Below are 24,183 nucleotides of genomic sequence, written 5' to 3'. Positions count from 1 at the left end.
AAGCGCAGTCTGTGTGGGGAACCGGGCTCCGCGTGGGGATAGCGCCCTGAGCGGTGGTGTCTGGGAACGGCTTGGGGATGAGAAGCGCAGTCTGCGTGGGGCACCTGGCTCCGCGTGGGGATAGCGCCCTGAGCGGTGGTGTCTGGGAACGGCTTGGGCATGAGAAGCGCAGTCTGTGTGGGGCACCGGGCTCCGCGTGGGGATAGCGCCCTGAGCGGTGGTGCCTTGGAACGGCTTGGGGATGAGAAGCGCAGTCTGTGTGGGGCACCTGGCTCCGCGTGGGGATAGCGCCCTGAGCGGTGGTGCCTGGGAACGGCTTGGGGATGAGAAGCGCAGTCTGTGTGGGGCACCGGGCTCCGCGTGGGGATAGCGCCCTGAGCGGTGGTGCCTGGGAACGGCTTGGGGATGAGAAGCGCAGTCTGCGTGGGGCACCGGGCTCCGCGTGGGGATAGCGCCCTGAGCGGTGGGGCCTGGGAACGGCTGGGGGATGAGAAGCGCAGTCTGCGTGGGGCACCGGGCTCCGCGTGGGGATAGCGCCCTGAGCGGTGGTGCCTGGGAACGGCTTGGGGATGAGAAGCGCAGTCTGCGTGGGGCGCCGGGCTCCGCGTGGGGATAGCGCCCTGAGCGGTGGTGCCTGGGAACGGCTTGGGGATGAGAAGCGCAGTCTGTGTGGGGCACCTGGCTCCGCGTGGGGATAGCGCCCTGAGCGGTGGTGCCTTGGAACGGCTTGGGGATGAGAAGCGCAGTCTGTGTGGGGCACCGGGCTCCGCGTGGGGATAGCGCCCTGAGCGGTGGTGCCTGGGAACGGCTTGGGGATGAGAAGCGCAGTCTGCCTGGGGCGCCGGGCTCCGCGCGGGGATAGCGCCCTGAGCGGTGGTGCCTGGGAACGGCTTGGGGATGAGAAGCGCAGGCTGTGTGGGGCGCCGGGCTCGGCGTGGGGATAGCGCCCTGAGCGGTGGGGCCTGGGAACGGCTTGGGGATGAGAAGCGCAGTCTGCGTGGGGCACCGGGCTCCGCGTGGGGATAGCGCCCTGAGCGGTGGGGCCTGGGAACGGTTTGGGGATGAGAAGCGCAGTCTGTGTGGGGCGCCGGGCTCGGCGTGGGGATAGCGCCCTGAGCGGTGGTGTCTGGGAACGGCTTGGGGATGAGAAGCGCAGTCTGCGTGGGGCGCCGGGCTCGGCGTGGGGATAGCGCCCTGAGCGGTGGTGCCTGGGAACGGCTTGGGGATGAGAAGCGCAGTCTGTGTGGGGCGCCGGGCTCGGCGTGGGGATAGCGCCCTGAGCGGTGGTGCCTGGGAACGGCTTGGGGATGAGAAGCGCAGTCTGTGTGGGGCGCCGGGCTCGGCGTGGGGATAGCGCCCTGAGCGGTGGTGCCTGGGAACGGCTTGGGGATGAGAAGCGCAGTCTGCGTGGGGCGCCGGGCTCGGCGTGGGGATAGCGCCCTGAGCGGTGGGGCCTGGGAACGGCTTGGGGATGAGAAGCGCAGTCTGTGTGGGGCGCCGGGCTCGGCGTGGGGATAGCGCCCTGAGCGGTGGTGCCTGGGAACGGCTTGGGGATGAGAAGCGCAGTCTGTGTGGGGCGCCGGGCTCCGCGTGGGGATAGCGCCCTGAGCGGTGGTGCCTGGGAACGGCTTGGGGATGAGAAGCGCAGTCTGAGTGGGGCGCCGGGCTCCGCGTGGGGATAGCGCCCTGAGCGGTGGTGCCTGGGAACGGCTTGGGGATGAGAAGCGCAGTCTGTGTGGGGCGCCGGGCTCGGCGTGGGGATAGCGCCCTGAGCGGTGGTGCCTGGGAACGGCTTGGGGATGAGAAGCGCAGTCTGCGTGGGGCGCCGGGCTCGGCGTGGGGATAGCGCCCTGAGCGGTGGTGTCTGGGAACGGCTTGGGGATGAGAAGCGCAGTCTGCGTGGGGCACCGAGCTCCGCGTGGGGATAGCGCCCTGAGCGGTGGTGCCTGGGAACGGCTTGGGGATGAGAAGCGCAGTCTGCGTGGGGCGCCGGGCTCCGCGTGGGGATAGCGCCCTGAGCGGTGGGGCCTGGGAACGGCTTGGGGATGAGAAGCGCAGTCTGCGTGGGGCGCCGGGCTCCGCGTGGGGATAGCGCCCTGAGCGGTGCCTGGGAACGGCTGGGGGATGAGAAGCGCAGTCTGTGTGGGGCACCGGGCTCCGCGTGGGGATAGCGCCCTGAGCGGTGGGGCCTGGGAACGGCTGGGGGATGAGAAGCGCAGTCTGCCTTCCGGCCCTTGTTTGGGTCAGGGCAGACAGGAAGACTAGCAGGGGCTGATGGAGTTTCCATTGGGCGATGGGCACTGCGCTCCCAGACTCAGCTGTTCCCAACCGGGCCCCTGCTGATGACAGAGCCCAGAATGGGGGCCGCAGGCCACCCTGCCTGTGCCCCACAGCCCACGCCCTGGTTGGAGGGCAGGTAACCCGAGGGTCTGGGCGATGGGGTTCAGGGCTAGCGCTAGTCTTGGCAGCCCCAGGAGAGCGAGGCTGGTGCGTTCTGGGCGTCTGGCCCACAGGCTGAGGTCCCCGGCCCTGACCAATGTGTTGGCCGGAGGCCTGGTTGACTCACCAGACGGTGCAGGAAGAGGGACGCCACAGGGGGCCGGGCCCTTGCGCTGCCTGTGGGAGTTGGGATCCCACAGCACTTTGCAGGCCTGTGCTCACTGGCTCCTTTTCCCTCGGCCGGCTGCTGCCCATCCTCCTCCGCCCAAGCGGGGGGCTTCTCCAGGCCCACGGGCAAGTGCAGCGCGGGCCGGGCCCGGCGAAGGAAGCCGGCGTATTCGGCACAGCCCGCCTGCCGGGAGGCTGCTAGTCTCAGGTGCAGCAGGCGCCGGCTCCCTGCGGCCGGAGGGAAAGGAGCCCGGGCTGACAGCATGGCCGACGGGGAGGGGCGGTGCGAGGCCGCGGCCTCCCTGCTAGCCTGCCAGGTCCCCCGAGGGGCTCTCCCAGCAGGGAGACTGTTCCACCCAGCCCCCGGGGGGCAGGCCCGCGCCCCAGGGGCAGGACCGTACATGCGCCGTGTGCCCAGGGGCGACCCTGTGCTCTCTAGGGGGGCAGACCCACGCCCCAGGGGCAGGACCGTACATGCGCCGTGTGCCCAGGGGCGACCCTGTGCTCTCTAGGGGGGCAGGCCCGTGCATGCGCCGTGTGCCCAGGGGCGACCCTGTGCTCTCTAGGGGGGCAGGCCCACGCCCCAGGGGCAGGCCCGTACATGCGCCGTGTGCTCAGGGGCGACCCTGTGCTCTCTAGGGGGGCAGGCCCGTACATGTGCCATGCGCCCAGGGGCGACCCTGTGCTCTCTAGGGGGGTGTGACGTAGTGGGGGTACTTGCTGGGCTGTGGTGACCCCTGCTGTCTGGAGCAAGACCCAGCAGGGAAAACCTCGCTAGGCAGAGGTAGTGCCAAACTTGTTGAACCAGTGGCCAGACACCCCCCATGGAGAGGAACAAAGGAAGGTGGATGCTGCCCTGGCTGGGGGGCAGGGCTGCAAGGGAATTTAGTTAGTTACTGTGGGAGAGCATGGAGGAGAGCCTAGGAGAAGGGGCTGGAGTTTAGGGGCCCAGTCTCCCCCATCTCAAGGGGGCCTGAGGCATCCTAGCCCAGCTCTGTGACCAGATTACATCTGTGCTGTGCTGTATCCTGGAGAGGCAATAAACTTCCTCTATTCCACCGGCTGGTGAAGTCTGTTTGTGCCATTTCGGGGTGCAGGAGACGGGGAACCCCCAACGCGCCGTCACACTGGTGTCAGAAGTGGGATGCACTGCACCCCGTGGATGGAGCTTCCAGCGGCAAGCGACAAGGCGCAGTAGAAGCAAGAGCCCTGGAGCCAGGCGTGCTGGAGACAGAGCAAAGCGGTTCCTGGGAATCGTGGGGCGCTGCAGCACTAGACTGGTGAGTCTGCACCGAGGGGCCCAGCGGGCAGATGGCCTACGCCCGACTCTTGAAGGCAGAGCTGGTGGGGCTGTGCAGAGAGAGGGGCTTGCCTGTGCAGAAAGCAACCAAGGCCCAGCTGATTGCCCAGCTGGAAGATAATGACCAGCCACAGGGCCAGGATCTTGTCCCCAGGGGAAGCAGCCAGACCCCCCCTGACAGTGTGTCAGGCTCAGAGAGGGGGAGGAGCGCTGGAACCCAACGGGAAGATGAGACAGCGTCTCCCGGGAGGCCTGCAAGCCGTAGCCCATCTAGGGCAGGGGCCAGCCCAGCGGAGCTGCGGCGGCTGGAGATCCAGCTGCGGATCAGGGAATTGGAAGTAGAGGACCGAGAGAAGGACCGCCAGGACCGAGAGAGGGAGCGCCAAGATCGAGAGAAGGAGCGCCAAGATCGAGAGAGGCAGCGGCAGCATGAGCTGGCCATGGCAGAGCGGAGAACCGGCGGGGCACCGGCTGCGCCAAGTGCGGATGGGCCCCAGGGTCCCAGGACTGCCAGACGCTTGGAGAGGCTCGTGGTGGCCCAACTGAAGGACATGGGTGACATAGACGGGTTCCTCAGTGCCTTTGAGAGGGCCTGTGGACTGCAACGGGTCCCCCCAGCTGACTGGCTGCAGGAGCTCATCCCCGCACTGAGCCAGGAGGCGGCCGGAGTGCTCAGTCAGCTGGAGGACCTACAGTCAGGGGATTACAACCGAGTCAAGGAGGCCCTGCTGCACAAGTTCGGGCTGACCCCCGAGATGTACAGGAAGAAGTTCCGGGGGGTACAGAAAGGGCCACGGGAGACCTATGTGGACCTGGCCTCCCGCCTGGCGCAATACTGCCGCAAGTGGGTGTCTGGAGTTGGAGCCCAGACCGCAGAGGAGCTGCTCAAGCTGGTCATGATGGAGCAGTTCTATGAAGCGTGCCCACCCAAACTGAGGCTGTGGCTCAAGGACCGGAGACCAGAGAACCCCCAGGAGGCCGGGAGACTGGCGGATGAGTTCACGGAGAGCCGGTCCGGGTGTGAACGGGAGTCCCGGAGAGAAAGGGAACCGCGCAGAGACCGGATCTCGGCTGAGCGACGGAGGGAGTCAACTACGGGGCGAGACCAAGGAACAGGTCGTCTGCGCCCCAGAGAACCAGCCAGGGCCTGGACAGAGACAGCCCAAAGCCTAACTTGCCATCGCTGTGGGCAAAAAGGCCACAAGAGGGCTCAGTGCACCAGGTCCCAGGACCGGGGACTTTCCAGGGTTAACTGGCTGGGGCGGGAGGAAGGGCAGGCTGCCCCAGAGGCAGGGGCTGGCAGGCAAACCTCAGCTCAGAGAGAGGGGAAGAATGCTCAGTGCACCTCCCCTGGGAGGTCTGATTCTCAGGAGGCCGATTTCTCCGTGTACCGGGTGGGGGCAGGACGGCCCCTGCGGAGCGAGTGCCTCATACCCCTGGAGGTGGATGGTAGGAAGGTGATGGGCTTCTGGGACACGGGGGCGGAGGTGACTCTGGCCCGATCCGACATAGTGGCCCCGGAGCGGATACTACCCCACACGCAGCTGACCCTGAAGGGCATAGACGGGTCCCTGTTTAAGGTGCCTGTAGCCAGGGTGCATCTGAAATGGGGGGCCAAGGAGGGCCTCAAGGAAGTGGGGGTGCACCCGCACTTGCCCACCGAGGTGCTGATGGGGAATGACCTAGAGGAGTGGCCCCATGAATCCCAGCGGGCTCTAGTCACTACCCGGAGCCAGAGCCAGCGGGGGGCTGACAACGTGGGTCCAGAGAAGGACTCCTGGCAGCGTCCTCAGGGTCCCATCCCAGTGGACACGGGGTCCAGCCAGGCTGGGACTCCGGACCTAGGCAGAGGTGGGGGACAGGTCCCGATCCCTGCCTCAGCGGCTGAATTCCAGGCTGAGGTGCAGGCAGACCCCTCCTTGCAGAGGCTGAGGGACCAGGCTGGCCTCCGTGCAGCTCAGCCCCGGGGGAGAGGTGGCCAGGAGAGATTCCTGCGGGAGCGTGGGCTCCTGTTCCGTGAGTGGCTCCCCCCCAGGAAGGCGAGGGCATGGGGGGTCCAGCGGCAGCTGGTCGTCCCCCGAAAGTATCGCCTCGGGCTGCTGTATTTGGCCCACGATGTCCCCGTTGGGGGCCACCGGGGGATCCGGAGCACCCGGCTGAAGCTGCTCCAGCACTTCTATTGGCCGGGAATCTTTACAGCCGTGCAGCGGTACTGCCGGTCCTGTGACTCCTGCCAGAGGGGCGGGAAGGCCCAAGACAGGAGGAAAGCGGCTTGGGGGTCTCTACCCCAGATAGACCCTCTGGGCTTGCTGAGAGAGTTATGGGAGGGGAAGACCTCCCTGGATGGAGCTTCGGGGGTGGAAGCCGCCCTGGTTGTCCAGAGAAGGCTCACTGGGCTCATGGCCCCGGCCCGAGAGACCCTGGCCAGAGATCAAGGCCAGCGGAAGGGTGGGTGTGACCCCCGAGGACAGGCCTGCGCCAGTCGCCCTGGAGCGGGGCGGCGAGTGGACAGAGGGAAGCCAGCTCATGTGGGGCCTTGCCACGGCCGGCCTGAGTCAAGGGGAGCACCCATGTCCCCGGGGCGGGTTCCCACGCAGAGGACCCGAACTTCCCTAGGTCACGAGCGGAGTGACCCTGCTCAGTTCGCTCTCGGAGGGGGGAGAACTGTGACGTAGTGGGGGTACTTGCTGGGCTGTGGTGACCCCTGCTGTCTGGAGCAAGACCCAGCAGGGAAAACCTCGCTAGGCAGAGGTAAGGACAAACTTGTTGAACCAGTGGCCAGACACCCCCCATGGAGAGGAACAAAGGAAGGTGGAATGCTGCCCTGGCTGGGGGGCAGGGCTGCAAGGGAATTTAGTTAGTTATTGTGGGAGAGCATGGAGGAGACAGCCTAGGAGAAGGGGCTGGAGTTTAGGGGCCCAGTCTCCCCCATCTCAAGGGGGCCTGAGGCATCCTAGCCCAGCTCTGTGACCAGATTACATCTGTGCTGTGCTGTATCCTGGAGAGGCAATAAACTTCCTCTATTCCACCGGCTGATGCAGTCTGTTTGTGACATCTCGGGGTGCAGGAGACGGGGAACCCCCAACGCACCGTCACAGGGGGCAGGCCCGTACATGCGCCGTGTGCCCTGGGGCGACCCTGTGCTCTCTAGGGGGGCAGGCCCGTGCCCCAGGGGCAGGCCCGTGCATGCGCCGTGCGCCCAGGGGTGGTGCTGCACACCCGGGCCCAGGGTGCCAAACTGGCCCGGGCCGGCCCTGCCCAGGGGGTTTCTCTCCCGGGGGTTTAAGCCCCGCTCACTGCAGTGTGAGCGTCACAGATGCATTTCTAGTCGCACAGGCGCAAGTGCTGAGCACACCAAGCCACGCTGAGCGAGCAGGCTGCCCTGTCTGTGCATGGCCGCGCGCAGCCGGCTCTGCTTTAAAGCCTGGTCCACGCTGCGCCCGAGCCACGCCTGCCTGGAGCCCAGCCCACGGCACGGCGATTGCTGCTGGTTTTCTCTGCCTGCCAGCAGCGAGCTCACCACTTGCAGAGTTCACTGTCCCGCAGACACTGGCCGCGCGCACGTCCCGAGCAGACCACACCCGGCATCTCCTACCTCCGGCGCTGACCTTTGGGAGCTAGATTCAGCTCCGTGCGGTGTTGGGAGTGCCGAGGGTGCTCTGGCAGTGCCTGCAGCACTGGGCATGGGGCAGGAGAATTTGGACCCGGCCACGTTCTAACCAGCAAAACGCCCAGTGCCTGAAGAGGAACCGTGCACAGAACCGGCAGGGTCTCCGGATGCAGCCCCTAGGCCTTCGGGTTGGCATGGGGAGCTCACCCGTATTGCACTTTGCTCGAGGGATCTTACATTTCGGTGAATCAGCTAATGGAGGAGTCGGAATTCCCATTGGTGAGGGGGCACTTGCTATCCTGTTGCCTCTCTTCCTTTGAAATGTCCAGGAGCCACGGGCAGCTCTCGTACCTATCGAGGGGGAGGAGCAGCAGTCGGGACCGGCGAGAGCAGAACTGTTTCAGTCCCCGCTCACGCCATCTCCCCACTGCCCCCTGCGGAAACGGTGCTGGGGGGAACCAGATTTTAAGCTGGCTCCCCCCAGCACCTGCTCCTGCTCCCCCCCACCCCCGCGCCTCTCTCTGACTCACTAGCTTATCGGGTGCTCGACTAGTCCAGGCCACTGAGACAGGACCAAGCGTAGGTCAGCCGCATAGGCCCGCATGGCCCGGACAGCATGGGTTCACCGCTGGATTAGCCCCTCTAGAGGAGGCCCCAGTCTGGGCTTCACTGCACACAGATGAGGGGCGAACGGTTAACCTGTACCGGGTGATGCTTTCTGGCCACGCTAGCCCAGCTGCAGCTGGAGCACCCCACCGCCAGCTCCCCTTTTAATTGGTTACCTGCTTAGACGTTGTGGTTGTAAGACAAATGAAGATGTCAGAAGGTGACTAGGGTGCAGTCAGGCTACTGGGCTCGCTGCAGTTGCAGTAATTACAGTGGTGAGAGATGAGCGAATCCCAGGAACTACGGACCAGTCAGCCTCACCTCCGTTCTGGAGCAGGCTGAAGCATTTGGAGGAGAGGGAGGTGATCCAGATCTGCCTCAGGAGGCGCGGGCACTGCAGTGGATGTGGGGCAGCTTGACGTTAGCAGGTTTGATACAGTCTCCCGCTGCGGCCAGCAAGCTGAAGAGTCCAGCTTGTGAATGGCCTAGAAGGCCGATAGGAAGCTGGTGAGATTGGTGGGCTCCGCAGCGCGCTGAGTGGCCAGATGTCCATTGGCAGAGAGTATCGAGGAGTGTCCCAGGGCTTGGGGGCTGAACCCTCAGCAAGGTCGTGGATGACACTGAATGGGTGGGGAAGGGGTCAGTGTGTTGGAGGGCAGGGATGGGGGCAGAGTGACCTATTGGTGGATTGAGCCAAAAGAAACGTGCTGAGGTTCAACAAGGACAAGTGCGGAGTGCGCACGGAGGACAGAAGAATCCCAAGCATGGCGACAGGCTGGGGACCACAACAAGGATGTGGAGTAACTGGAGAGAGTCCATCGATGGGCATTGAAAACGATCAGGTGGCTGGGGGAGGCTAAGGCACCTGGGCTTACTGATTCCGCAGAAGAGCGAGGGGGATTTGATAGCGCTGACTAGATCACTAGCTGTCTAAGTACAAGTCACCACCCAGAAGTGGTGCTGGGTCTCGTTGGTGCAGGATGATCAGGTGATGAGTGGGGTGCTAAGGCAGCTCCCCGTCTGGCATCACAGATTGCACTGTGCCCTAGCAGCGGCCAGCGGCAAGCCCAGCTCCCAGGTTGGAGGAGGAGAGCGCACAGGGCTCTGCATGCTGCCCCTTCCCCAAACTAGCTTCGCACGCCCATTGGCTGGGCACCTGCTGCTGGCTGCTTAAAATCATAGAACCCTAGAACGGCTAGGGACCTCGAGGGGTGATCGAGTCCAGTCCCCTGCCCTCACGGCAAGACCCAGCACCGTCTAGACCAGGCATGTCCAAAGTCCGGCCCGCGGGCCAATTGTGGCCCGTGTTCCGGTTTAATACGGCCCCACAGGTAATTTGGCAATATCTATCTTTTATGGTCCCCAACGAATCCGTATGTATTGAGATGAATACATTGTAAAATCTCAGTTAATGTCAGTTGGTCTAAATCAGTTATAAATATATTTGGACACAACATGTATACTTGGTGTTATGTTCCTGTTCATATTTTTTGAACTTAAAAGTTAACAGACAACCTTTATTACCAATAATATGTCATGTACTTTACAATGTTCCTGACATATATTTCAGCTTCCTGGATTTTTTTTTCATCTGGCCTTCAGATATGAAAGGCAGAGTGATTTAACACCTGTTTAGATTTGTCAGCCATGTGACGAAATGAAAAGTATGCCGTTTGCAATAAACTTTGCGTAAAATAGTTAATTTGCATTTAATTTTAATGGTTCAAAGAATGTCAGGCAAAATGGTCGGCCCTCACGCTTGTTCACTTCATCAAATCTGGCCCTCTTTGAAAAAAGTTTGGACACCCCTGGTCTAGACCATCCCTGGCAGGTGTCTGTCTAACCGGCCCTTAACTATTTCCATAACCTCCCTGGGCAACTTATTCCAGAGTTTAACCACCCTGACAGGCAGGAAGCTTTTCCTAACGTCCAACCTAAACCTCCCTTGCTGCAATTTAAGCCCATTGCTGCTTGTTCTATCCTCAGAGGCCAAGGGAAACAATTTGCCCCCCTCCACCCTGTGACACCCTTTTAGACACCTGAAAACTGCTATCATGTCCCCCCTCAGTCTTCTCTTTTTCAGACTAAACAATCCCAGTTCCTTCAGCCTTGCCTCATAGCTCATGTTCTCTAGACCTTCCATCATTCTTGTTGCTATTTTCTGGACCTTCTCCAATTTCTCCACATCTTTCCAACACTTGAATTGAGGCCTGATCAGCGCAGAGTAGAGCGGAAGAATGACTTCTCCTGTCTTGCTCACAACACTCCTGTTCATTCATCCCAGAATCATGTTTGCTTTTTTTTTGCAACAGTGAAACACCATTTAGCTTGTGGTCCACTATGATCCCTTTCTGCCGTACTCCTTCCTAGACAGTCGCTTCCCATTCTGTATGTGTGCAACTGATTGTTCCTTCCTAAGTGGAGCACTTTGTATTTGTCTTTATTAAACTTCATCCTGTTTACCTCAGACCATTTCTCTAACTTGTCCAGATCATTTTGAATTATGACCCATCCTCCAAAGCAGTCGCAACCCCTCCCAGCTTAGTGGTATCTGCCAACTTAATAAGCGTACTTTCTATGCCAATATCTAAATCATTGATGGAGATATTGGACAGAACTGGTCCCAAATCAGACCCATGCGGAACCCCACTTATTAAACCCTTCCAGCATGATTGTGAACCGTTAATAACTACTCTCTGAAAATAGTTATCCTGCCAGTTATGCACCCACATTATAGTAGCCCCGTCTAGGTTGTATTTGCCTAGTTTATTGATAAGAATATCATGCAAGACCGTATCAAACGCCTTACAAAAGTCTAGGTATACCACATCCACCGCTTCTCCCTTATCCACAAGATTCGTTATCCTATCAAAGAAAGCTATCAGATTGGTTTGATATGATTTGTTCTTTACAAATCCATGCTGGCTGTTTCCTATCACCTTATTATCTTCCAGGTGTTTGCAGATGAATTCCTTAATCACTTGCTCCATTATCTTGAGCCCACCTTGAGATGGGGGGTGGCTGGGTCCTACAATCCCAGCTCCCCTCCCTAGCTCCTTCTCCCCTGTTTCCCAGACCAAAACTACAACTCTCTTCCAGCCCCCCTCCCAGCCAGGGCTCCACTCTGCCTTCTTCTCATTGTTCCGCTCCCTGGGAGATAACTGGTCAGACAGGTTCAGAGCCCCCTTGGATAATGACTCATCCCCTGCCCTGCTGGGCCGTGCTGCAGCCAGCAGCCAGTGGAGGTCACCCACAGCCCACTGCCCAGCATAGCAACCAGCAAGGTACCCCCACTACGTCACACCCCCTCCTTTATCTCTGCTATTATAGCCATGTTCCTTCCCATTTCTGACCCATCTCCCAGGTCTCCATGTTTTTCACTTACTTGTGGGCTTTGGTCACCTGCCCCTGTAGAACCTCATTTAAAGCCTCCTCACTAGGCTAGCCAGTCTGCATCCAAATAGGGTCTTCCCTTTCCTCAAGAGGTGACCCCATCCCTGCTGAGCAGTCCTTCCTGGAATAGCATCCCGTGGTCAAGGAAGCCAAAGCCCTCCTGGTGACACCATCTCCACAGCCAGGCTGCACCTCCAGGATGCACCTGTCTCTGCCTGGGCCCTGACCTTCGACAGGCAGGATGGAAGAGAATACCACCTGCGCCCCAGACTCCTTCACCCGTACCCCAGAGCCCTGGAGTCACACCTGACAGTATCATTAGCGCCCACGTGGATGAGTGGCTTGGGGCAGTCGTCAGAGGGCTGGATAATCCCTGACACTGCCTCCGTCATGTCTCGGATACGGGCCCCCGGCAGGCAGCACCTCCCGAGAGGGCATGTCAAGGCAACAGATGGGCACCTCCGTCCCCCTCAGAAGGGAGTCTCCAACACCACTCCCCTGTTTCCTCCTTGCAGTGGTGGCAGCAGACCACCCAGCCTTGGGGGTACGAGGCCTTTCCTCTTCTACTGAAGGGGGTGATTCCTTATCTCCCCTATCCAGGACATCTCCAGATCCCCTGGGCCACTCCAGAACCCACCCCCCTTATGCTATCTTCCTAATGCTGGAGCCTGCTCCATCCCTATGGCATCTGGTGGTGTCCCCCCGCTGCCTGGGTAGGTGGAGGGGAGGTAGGACTTAAGACCACCACCCTGTGCTCCCCAGGTGAATACCTTATCCCCAGGCCACTCTAGAACCCACCCACCCTGACACCCCCAAAGCCAGAGGGCCCACCCCCCAAGCTCTCATCCTGAGCCCCACCCCACAGTCCTCACTCTAGTTAAATCAGGTTCGGCTGCAGCCATCAACAATTCACTTCCACTGGGTCATGAGAATGGAAAGTTTGAAACCCACAGGAGCAGAGGGTGGGACGCCAGCCACAGGGACATGCCCAGGCTGGACAGGAATGAGTGGTGGAGCCGCGCTGCTGCTCTGTTTATAAGGATGTGTGGGGTGGTGAAGAGAAGATGGTTATAAGGCTTCCCGCCGTGCTTTGGGGCAAATATACCTCAGAACGTAGGACGTTTTTAGGTGTCACAATCCAATTGGTTTTGTTTAAGCACCATCTTTAAGGGCCCACAGTTAATCATGCGTGATCTGGGGCAAAGATGCCGCAGCAGCTGTTCTGAACTCTGGGGCTCAGAGTTGCTGTTGGGGGTTGATCTTTTCTCTTGGCTTCATGTCCAATAACGTCAGATTTTCAGACCCTGTTACTGCAGCAGCACTGCCCAATCCCCAGTCCTTTCCCAGCCAGGAGTGTCAACCTGGGCGCCGGAGCAGCAGAGCTCAAGCCCTGCATGGGATGTGAATGTGCTTAGCTCAAGGGCTTCAAACGCGTTAGTGAAAACGTGGCCTGATTCCCTAAAGCCCGGAGCCCCCAGCGGCTCCTGCCGCCCTCCGAAGGGGTTTGCTGAGCACTCAGCACTTGTGACCGCAGGATCCCATTTGTAGGTGTCTAAATATGGATTTAGGACTGAGGGGCAGCTCATCCACGTGGGCTAGTGAGCGGCCTGCGAGACCGTTGTCACCACGACGTCCTCCTGGGATGGCCAGCGTTGCTCCCCGCGCTCACAGACCTAGAGTTTGCGGGATGCCGCTGGAGGCGTTGCAGCGCTGGGATTGGCTGCAGAGCGCGCGCCCGGCTCTCCCAGGCAGTGCTGTGTGCGATCAGCCCGCCCCTCGTGTCGCTTGCACTTGCTGGAGGCGTGTCACTTCACTAATACCTGGCGTCCCTGCACGTGGGCAGCAGTAACACAAAAGGTCTCGTGGGCCACACCTGAACCCCAGTGGGCCGCAAGTCGCCCACTACTGATTGCAGAGCTCCACTGGACATTGTAGCTTTCAGATCTGAGCCCCAAGGTCATCCCATTGTGGGCACTGGGGACAGAGGGGAAATTCCCCTGCTTTGAGCACTAGCCACCAAGCAGGCGCCTGGCTGTGGGTGTGAGCTGATCTCCCCCAGGACAGTGTCCTGCTGCCAGCAGTGTGGCGAGGTCCCGAATGCTGCACGTGGCTTGACTGAAAAGATGCAGGTGGCACCGGTCCCATGTGCCGCGCAGAGGGGCAGCGCGCAGAGGGGCAGCGCGCACGTCTCAGCCAGCTCCCCAAAGTCGGGCTCTGCAGGTGGCGGTGAACCAGCACATGCTGCAGCCTCTGCTGCTCATGGCTCTGGAGGGCAGAGGGTGCTGCAGGGGCCGGGCAGTGTTTTGACTCTCCCTGTTGAAGACCCTGAGTGTTCTCCACCCCGGTGCGGGGCTGGATCCGCCGTCTGGCAGCAGCATAAGGAATCGGAGGGAAGAGCATTTCCAAAGACCCAGAGTGAATTAGGCCGGTGACTCCGTGGGATTTGGCCTTCCGTGTCACTGAGAGCAGGGCGGGCGCCGGGAGAGTCAAATGCCACCCAGCCCGCAGGGACAGTCACGTGGCGGCACTAGTCAGGCACGTCTTCTCGGGAGTGGTACTTGACTCAAGCCCTTGATCTTGGGGAGACTTTGACTTTCACTCCCGCAGTGCAGTGGAAAGTATCGAGCTGTGCACTCCACGCCCGTTTCCACAAGCGCGCGCTCGCTCGCTCGCTCGCTGCTTCCAGCCCCGCTGACCTCGGGCAAGCCAGCATTCGCACTGGCCGGAGCACAGCCGCCTGGCAAAGCGCCCGATCACCATGCCATGATGGGTTTTTAAATAACCCGCCAACAAGCACTGTCACTGCCAATGACGAAGCATTTTACTGGCCACGTCGGCAGCTTTTCCCTCGCAGCCTGTCTCTGTGCAGGGCGGGGAGCCCCCAGCCCCCTGGGCCAGATCCAGCGTCTTGGGGAGAAGCGCTGCCCCGCCCGCTGTCGCTCACCCTGCCCCAGCTGTGGGGTGTGGTGCTAGAAACCACTGCTGGGAGGGTTTCCCTGCTGCTCCCATTGGCCAGATTTCAGCCAGTGGGGGCAATGGGGAGCAGAGGGAGCACAGAGCTAGGTAAACCCCCCCACTCCCCTCTTGACCAGCCCCTGCATCCCCATCTCTCACCCGCACCCCGTTCTCCCTCCCAGTTCTCCCAGCCCTGGTCTGCTCCTGCCCCTCCTGCCCCTCAGCCCGCTCCTGCAGCTCCCCCCAGCCAGGCCTCCACTCTCAGCCCTTTCCAGCACCCTACCTCCCACCCTCACCCCCATCCCTATCCCACTCCCTGGCAACCCCTCCTTTTGGCCTCAAAATCTCCTAAATCTACTGGGACCCCAAAAGAGTTCATCTGGCCTGTGGGAAGCCTGAAGCTTGGTCCTCCCTGCCGCCCCTCCCCTCCCCGCATGGGGCTGGGCGCCAGGGGAGCGAGGTTTCTCCGTTGGGAGCCACATGAGTGAGGGTTTAGAGGGGGGTTGTTTGTTTGTGGGGTGGGGGAGGGTTGCCTCTCACTTGTGTGGCCCCCAGTTGATTTTTCTGTAGATTGGTGGCCCCCGACCCAAATGATAATTCGGGCAGTTAATCACAGCCCCATGTCTCCAGACCGCCGTAGGACGGTTACTTGACGCTTCTGGATACTTGGTGCAGTTGAGATGCGATACTTTTGTACTTTCACTCCAGCAGTTTTCCAGAAGGATACTTTGACTTTTACTCAATTATATTTTTTTCAAAGTAGCAGTACTATGACTCTAGTAACTTTTGGGGTGCTTTTTCCACCACTGCTTCCAGCTGATTAGCAGAGCGCTCACAGACAACAGCATGTCTTCCTACTGGTAGTGCGCCTTCGTACATGCCTTGGTGCACATGACATTTATTCTGCACATAGATGGAGAATACAAGAGGGAACGCTAGAATGCAGAAGAGTGCAGCGGCTGTCTGTGCTGAGCTGAGCTGCCGGGCGCTTGGAGTCAGGGTGTGGCTGCATGGTTAGGCCAGGCTGACTGTGCTGACGGCCTTGGGAAAGCTGGGGGGGGGCAGTAAGGTACAGGGAGAAGGGCCCCGGGGTGGTCTGAAAGAGGAAAGGGGGCGAGGCTACTCGAAGAGAGGAAACTAGCCGCAGGGGCATGTTTGCACCGACCCAGCGGTTTGGAGACACGTGCACTGGGCATGTTTGGAGGGTTTGTAAATGTGTGAGACATGGGGGGGCTGTCCACTCTGAGCCTTCACTGGTTGCTGTGCTTGGGCTGGGGGGGACCCCTACTGGCCTGTGTCTGTAAGTACTGCCCAGCGGGGGCACCCAGAGGGCCCTCCTCACATAGACCGTGGCCCAACCAGCTCTCACCTGCCTGACAGGGAAGGGGTCTGAACAAGGAAGCGTGTGGCTTGGAGAAGGGGCAGTCTTGGCTGGGCAAACATGAAGAGAAGAGACTGAGCCGAGTGCTGGGGGTTCAGGGGCCTGTGCCCCCTGCCTCAAGGAGTCTAAGGCTGCCTGGCCCTGACTCCTATATCCACATCGCGCCTAGGCTGGGCTGTATCCTGGCTGGAGTCTCCTCTTGCTGCAGACGGGGTGCAGGGTCGGGGGTACCCGGCGCACCGACACACCGTGTAACCGCTCCTCTCCCCCGTTGCCGCCTTCACCAGCTCCTGTCCGCGTTCTCTCCTCCTGATACAGCGGCAGCAGCGCAGTGTGGGGAGAGGGTCTTGCATGTAACCGTGAAGTCGAACCATTCAATTATGCGTCCAGTCACGTCCCTGATGGGTACTGAGGACTGAGCGCGCTGGGCTGAGTTGCAAACCCACGCCCATGGCCAGGAGGAAGGGGATCTCCCTGCCAGGGTTCCCTGTCAGCTGTGCGTGTGTGACTGACTGCTCAGGAGAGAGTCGCGTGCTGCCCAGCTGATTAGCAGAGCGCCCACAGCTAGGTTTTGTTTGGACCGGTGGTGCACACGCACAGGCCTCGGTGCACATCACACAGTTGGTTCTGCACGTGGGTGGAAGACAGTAGCGAGCGCCTGGGTCCCTGCCTCACTGCCCGTCTTGTTTTGGCTGCTGCAGATGTCATGGCACCCTCAGTACCGGAGTTCCAAATTTCGCCACGTCTACGGCCGGCCTGCTAGCAAGGAGAAGTGTTACGACTGCGTCCCCATCACCTCCAGCGTGCACGACAACCACTTCTGCACCGTCAACCCCCGCTTCATTGCTGTGGTGACAGAATGCGCCGGGGGCGGGGCCTTCCTCGTGATTCCCATCAGTCAGGTGAGCAAGGGCGCAGGGCACGGTCTGCCCCTTCCCGAGCTATCCCCTGCGGGAGGGAGCAGCAGGGATCCCAGAGGGTTGGGACCACAATGGAAATGCTGGTTATTGCTGCTGCCTGTTTCACAAAATGCCTGGTAGGGCCAGAGGCTCTTTGGGACAAGGGACCATCTGTTGCATGGTTGTAACTTAGGCCTGCTGTAAACAACTGCTTGGGAAATGAGTCTTGGGTGGAAGCTAGAGGCATGGAGGTAAGTGTAACGGTGGGTAGGTTCCGGTTGTGACGGACGGGCCGTGTCTGGGCACAGCTGAGGGCGTCCGCTCAGGGCGAACTGCTCGAATCCGGGGCTACTTACAGCCCCCGACTGGCGACCTCTCCACACAGGCCACAAACCAGTCCCACAGAGCGCTCCAGCAACCTGCCTGAAGCCTCCCGAGCAAAACCCCTCCGACACCCCAGCAATATCCGTGCCCCAGATGGCCCCGGGCCTCATACACAGGTGGGGGGTCCTAGCACCCAATCCCACCTACCCCGAACAAGTTCTGTCCGGTTCCAAGAAACCAGCCACAGAGCCCTGGTCAATTTACCCTCTGGATCTTACCCACAAATCACGCTGGGCCAATCCTTTAGAATCTATATCTAAAGGTTTATTATTACAGGAAAGAAAAGCATGAGAGTAAGGTTATTAAAGTACAGTACGTTACATGCACCGAATCTCCCAGTTCTCGATGCAGGCTCTAGCAGAGATGTTGCAGCTGCTGGTTTAAAAGTTCTTATTGCACATCCTACGATCAGGATGGGTTCACAGGTCTTCCGGGCTCTTCGATCCCTGCAGTGCTGCCTCTGGGATGAAGTGCTGAGCTGAGAACAAAATGGCATCGACCGCATGGCCTCTTTATACCTCCTTCCTGGCCTCTTCTGGTCTCAGCCGGTCACCTGGTCCTCAGCCTCTCTCTGCTGGCAGCTCTTGGGTCTCCGCCCTCCTACTTTAGGTGTGTCTTTGGGCCATCAAGGGCCATTGTTCCACAGGGCTTCACTACTCAGCCTGTCCATAGCAATGCTCAACCACATTCACAGAAATATTCAGCTTCCACACAGATTACAGATTCCTACCTACACACATAGACATTATACACTCACATAAATAGCGTACATAAGATCAACAAACAATAATCTCCCATTCAATACCCCACATGGCTCCCCCCATACCAATTTCTGGGGCCAACACCCCCACCTAGGGGTGCAGCAGCGATCTGGCTGCTTCCCTCCAATTCAGCAACGTGACACCGGTACACAGTAGTGGAGATGTGGCCATAGAGCTGCACATCCACCAAGGTGATCTATGCCATCAAGTGCCAGCAATGCCCCTCTGCCGTGTATATTGGCCAGACTGTCCAGTCTGGCTATGGGAGAGGGTTAATGGACGCAAATCAAATATCTGAAAAGGCAACACACAGAAACCTGTTGGAGAACATTGTAACTTGCCCGAGCACTCGCTAATGGATCTAAAAGTGATATTACAAAGCAGCTTCAAAAACCTGCTGGAGGGAGTAGCTGCAGAACTTGGTTTTATTGTTTTATTTACAAGTTTGACACTTGTAATCAAGGTCCAAACAAAGACCTGACCTGGATGGGGTTGTTACATTCAACCCTAATGGCATAAAAAACTAAGCACTGGGTACTAAGATCCTACTCTATTAGCCTCATTTAGCATGGATACTCTAATTGACAAGATTTTTTTCTCTATTTTTTCCCTTCTCTTTCCCTTCCCATCCTCTCTCTTTCTCTATTTGTACTCTGGACCCTTTAACTCCAGTCATCTGAAGAAGTGGGTTGTGCCCAAGAAAGCTCATGCTACCATCTACATTTCTTGTTAGTCTCTAAGGTGCTGCAGAACCATTTGTTGCTTTTAATTTTTTTCTGTTACAGGCTAACACAGCTACCCCTCTAGATCCATAGCATAATACTGCCCACATCAGGTGGAAAAGTTGAAGTCCCTTTGTTGTTCTTTTGTTCTGCTTTTTGTTTCTGGGAGGATATCATCAATACAATGTCACCATCTTCTTTTTAAAAGAAGAACACTAAAAAATAAACATTACAAAACAGGTAAATGGCGGTTGAAAATAGCAACTAAGCCAGCTTTTGTTGCTCAATTCCATCTTACTGATCCACTGTAATTTGTTATAGGGGGAAGTATTTGATTTTGGAGAAAGAATGTAACAATCCCCCAAGTTGAACTTGAGCATGCCAGTTCCAATCTGGAAGGCAGGTGCTAGATTACCTGTATGAGTATTAGGTACGCTTCATAGAACACTAGAACTGGAAGGGACCTCGAGAAGTCATTGAGTCCAGTCCCCTTCCCTCATCATAGAATCATAGAATAATAGGACTGGAAGGGACCTCGAGAGGTCATCGAGTCCAGCCCCCCGCCCTCAAGGCAGGACCAAGCTCCGTCTACACCATCCCTGACAGATGTCTATCCAACCTGTTCTTAAATATCTCCAGAGAGGGAGATTCCATCACCTCCCTTGGCAATTTATTCCAATATTTGACCACCCTGACAGTTAGGAATTTTTTCCTAATGTCCAATCTAAACCTCCCCTGCTGCACTTTAAGCCCATTACTCCTTGTCCTGTCCTCAGAAACCAAGAGGAACAAATTTTCTCCTTCCTCCTTGTGACACCCTTTTAGATATTTGAAAACCACTATCATGTCCCCCCTTAATCTTCTTTTTTCCAAACTAAACAAGCCCAGTTCATGAAGCCTGGCTTCATAGGTCATGTTCTCTAAACCTTTAAACATTCTTGTCGCTCTTCTCTGTACCCTTTCCAATTTCTCCACATCTTTCTTGAAATGTGGCACCCAGAACTGGACACAGTACTCCAGCTGAGGCCTAACTAGTGCAGAGTAGAGCGGCAGAATGACTTCACGAGTTTTGCTTACAACACACCTGTTGATACAACCTAGAATCATATTTGCTTTTTTTGCAACAGCATCACACTGTTGACTCATATTCAACTTGTGGTCCACTATGACCCCTAGATCCCTTTCTGCCATGCTCCTTCCTAGACAGTCGCTTCCCATCTTGTATGTATGGAACTGACTGTTCCTTCCTAAGTGGAGCACTTGGCATTTCTCTTTATTAAACCTCATCCTGTTTACCTCTGACCATTTCTCTAACTTGCTAAGGTCATTTTGAATTATGTCCCTCTCCTCCAAAGAAGTTGCAACCCCACCCAGTTTGGTATCATCTGCAAACTTAATAAGCGTATTCTCTATCCCAATATCTACATCATGGCAGGACCCAGTACTGTCTAGACCATCCCTGACAGATGTCTGTCTAACTTGCTGTTAAATATATCCAGGAATGGAGATATTCCACAACCTCCCTGGGCAATTTATTCCAGTGTTTAACCACCCTGACAGGCAGGAACTTTTTCCTAATGTCCAACCTAAACCTCCCTTGCTGCAATTTAAGCCCGTTGCTTCTTGTTCTATCCTCAGAGGCCAAGATGAAAAAGTTTTCTCCCTCCTCCTTGTGACACCTTTTTAGATACCTGAAAACTGCTATCATGTCCCCCCTCAGTCTTTTTTTCCAAACTAAACAAACCCAATTCTTTCAGCCTTCCTTCATAGGTCATGTTCTCTAGACCTTTAATCATTTTTGTTACCCATCTCTGGACCTTCTTCAATTTCTCCACATCTTTCTTGAAATGTGGTTCCCAGACCTGGCCAGAATACGCCAATTGAGGCCTAATCAGTGCAGAGTAGAGGGGAAGAATGACTTCTCATGTCTTCCTCACAACACTCTTGTTAATGCATCCCTGAATAATGTTTGCTTTTTTTTGCAACAGCATCACACTGTTGACTCATTTAGCTTGTCATCCACTATGACCCCTAGATCCCTTTCTGCAGTACTCCTTCCTAGACAGTCGCCTCCGATTCTGTCTGTATGTGTGAAACTGATTGTTCCTTCCCAAAGTGGAGCACTTTGCATTTGTCTTTATTAAACTTCATCCTATTTATCTCAGACCATTTCTCCAGTTTGTCCAGATCGTTTTGAATTATGACCGTATCCTCCAAACCAGTTGCAACTGCTCCCAGCTTGGTATCATCTGCAAACTTAATAAGCGTACTCTCTATGCCAATATCTAAATGGTTGATGAAGATATTGAACAGAACTGGTCCCAAAACAGACCCGTGTGAAACCCCATTTGTTCTGCCCTTCCAGCATGATTGTGAACTATTAATAACTACTCTCTGAGAATGGATATCCAGCCAGTTATGCACCCACCTTATAGTAGCCCCTTCTAAGTTGTATTTGCCTAGTTTATTGATAAGAATATCACATGAGACCGTATCAAACGCCTTACTAAAGTCTAGGTATACCACATCCACCGCTTCTCCCTTATCTACAAGACTTGCTATCCTATCAAAGAAAGCTAACGGGTTGGTTTGACGTGATTTGTTCTTTACAAATCCATGTTGGCTGTTCCCTATCACCTTATTATCTTCCAGGTGTTTGCAGATGATTCCTTCATTACTTGCTCCATTATCTTCCCGGGCACAGAAGTTAAACTGACCGGTGTGTAGATTCCTGGGTTGTTCTTATTTCCCTTTTTATAGATGGGCACTATGTCTGCCCTTTTCCAGTCTTCTAGTATCTCTCCCGACTTCCAAGACTTTTCAGAGATGATAGCTAAGGGCTCAGATACCTCCTCTCTCAGCTCCTTGAGTATTCTAGGATGCATTTCATCAGGCTCTGGTGACTTGCAGGCATCTAACTTTTCTAAGTGATTTTTAACGTGTTCGTTTTTTATTCTATCTTCTAAACGTACCCTCGTCCCACTAGCATTCGCTATATTAGGCATTCCTTCATCAGACTTCTCGGTGAAGACCGAAACAAAGAAGCCATTAAGCATCTCTGCCATTTCCAAGTTTCCTGTTACTGTTTCTCCCTCCTCACTGAGCAGTGGGCCTATCCTGTCCTTGGTCTTCCTCTTGCTTCTAATGTATTTATAGAATGTCTTCTTGTTTCCCTTTATTCCGGTAGCTAGTTTGAGCTCATTTTGTGCCTTTGCCTCTCTAATCTTGGCCCTGTATTCCTGTGTTGTTTGCCTATATTCATCCTTTGTAATTTGTCCTACTCTCCATTTCTATATGACTCCTTTTTTATTTTTAGATCATGCAAGATCTCGTGGTTAAGCCAAAGCGGTCTTTTGCCATATTTTCTATCTTTACTATGCAGCAGAATAGCTTGCTTTTGGGCCCTTAACAATGTCCCTTTGAAAAACTGCCAACTCTCTTTAGTAGTTTTTCCCCTCAGTCTTGCTTCCCATGGGACCTTACCTACCAGCTCTCTGAGCTTATCAAAATCCGCCTTCCTGAAATTCATAGTCTCTGTTTTGCTGTTCTCCCTTCTACCCTTCCTTAGAATCATGAACTCTGATTTCATGATCACTTTCACCCAAGCTGCCTTCCATTTGGATATTGTCCACCAGTTCCTCCTTATTTGTTAAAATCTAATCTAGAACAGCTTCCCCTCTGGTAGCTTTTCCAACCTTCTGAAGTACAAAGTCTCCAATCACCTATTGAACCATCTTGTTAGTCTGTACAGGGCTACATCGTCCTGTGTTTTGTTTCAGCTACACCAGACTAACACGCCTACATTTCTATCAAGAACTTATTGGATAGTTTGTGCCCCAATGTGTTAACTTCCCAACATACGTCTGGATAGTTGAAATCCATCACCACCAAAACCTGCGCTTTGGATGATTTTGTTAGTTGTTTAGAAAAAGCCTCAACCAGCTCTTCTACCTGGGTAGGTGGCCTGTAGTAGACTTTGTTTTTAACCCCTTCTAGCCTAACCCAGAGACTCTCAACACTTCTGTCTCCTGTGTCCATCTCCACCTCAGTCCAAGTGTGTACATTTTTAATATACAAGGCAACACCTTCTCCCTTTTCCCCCACCTGTCCTTCCTGAGCAAGCTGTACCCTTCTATACCAGTATTCCAATCATGTGTGTTATCCCACCAAGTCTCTGTGGCATCAACTATATCAGAGCTGTGTTTGTTTATTAGTACTTCCAGTTCTTCCTGCTTATTACCATGCTTCTTGCATTTGCATGTAAGCATCTAACGTACTGATTTGATCTTGCCTGCCAGTTCTGCCTTGCCCCCTCCTTTATCTCTGCTATTATAGCCCATGCTCCCTCCCATTTCTGACCCTCTCCCGGGTCTCCATGTTCTTCACTTACCTGTGGCTTTGGTTTGGAAGGGAAAAGCCCATTTCTGCTCCTGCGCCTGTGGAAACAGAATATTGTACCGAGGGCTGCCCTGGCCTGCTCCCTCCTGGCGGCACCACACCCCTCTCTTGCGAGGCTTCGGACAAACATCGTTCACTCTGCCCACCCAATTCCTTCTTGGGAGCTGCAGTCCCAAGCCAGCAGCTTCCCAGTCCTGCCTGGGAATGACTTCTGTGGGTGAGATCTGGGCCTACTCCCTGGGCACACCTGTTCCCCGCTTCCAGCACCAGCCCCTCCCGGCAGCCAGCTCCCCACACACAGCCTGGCTACCGCTCCCCCCTCCCTTTCTGTGGGAATGCTGGGAAATGTGGTCCCTGGCTCCAGAGCCGGCTTTCTAGGCAGGGAGCTGGCCAAGGAACTACAGCTCCCAGGCTGCCTTGGGTTCCCCATCGTGCCCTGCAAACTCCCACTGCACAGTGCCACGGTGGGGGGGGAGAGGTGGGGGCCCTTCTGAGCTTGGGCTGCTGCCAGGGAACGGGCTGCCAGGCGTGGCCAGGCGGGCGTGCTCTGCCAGCACGGCACAGCGCCTGTGCGGGGCGCTTGGCCTGGTCCCCAAGAGCACGTGCAGCTCGTCAAATTCTCTGGGGCAGGCTGTGCGCCACCCTGGCAGGGCAGGGATGGGAGCGAACCCCCTGCAGCGAGAGGCCTTCCCTCCTCCCAAGGGCATGCCAGGGGCAGGCTCCTCCAGTCCTCGAGCTCCGGCTCCCAGAAGTCTCTTGAGAGTGATGGGCTGGCTGTGCCGCAGGTGGAGGGAGCACAGGCTGGCTTGGCAGGAGACGTGCAGGGACAGGGCATGGCTCTCGTTTCCAGTAGTTCTCTCGTGCCAGTCCCCCGCCCGCCTGTGCAGTGCACAGACCCTCCGAGCCAGAGACAAGCGCTGGCGCTCCCGGACTGAAGGCCACTCACCACAACCTCTCTCCCCACCTTCAGTGACCCAGGAGGGCCATGCTCCTCAGGGCAGGGCCAGGCACTGGCTCACTAACCCTACCGATTTGGTCTGGGTGAAGAGATGGCTTCCCCAAGCAACAGCGATCTCCAGCTCGAGGGACCTGCTTCTGACCAACCCCGCCCCCCATCCCGTAAATCTGTGCAGCGTTAGTAAGGAAAGCAGAGTCCGGAGCTGCCGG

At 56.8% G+C, this 24,183-nt stretch overlaps 1 protein-coding gene across 1 annotated transcript in view; it reads left to right on the top strand.

Moving 5' to 3' along the window:
- The window catches only part of CORO2A (coronin 2A), a 74,812-nt gene that overhangs the window by 26,090 nt on the left and 24,539 nt on the right, over positions 1 to 24,183 (top strand). Inside the window, exon 2 of the mRNA XM_075914999.2 lies at positions 16,554 to 16,754. Within this exon, the coding sequence (XP_075771114.2) occupies positions 16,554 to 16,754 (201 nt within the window). The remainder of the gene's footprint in view (positions 1 to 16,553; positions 16,755 to 24,183) is intronic.

The sequence above is a fragment of the Pelodiscus sinensis genome, chromosome 6 (assembly GCF_052426305.1).
Source record: "Pelodiscus sinensis isolate ZL-2025 chromosome 6, ASM5242630v1, whole genome shotgun sequence".
Classification (NCBI taxonomy): Eukaryota; Metazoa; Chordata; order Testudines; family Trionychidae; genus Pelodiscus; species Pelodiscus sinensis.
This window is presented reverse-complemented; position numbering and strand designations above follow the sequence as displayed.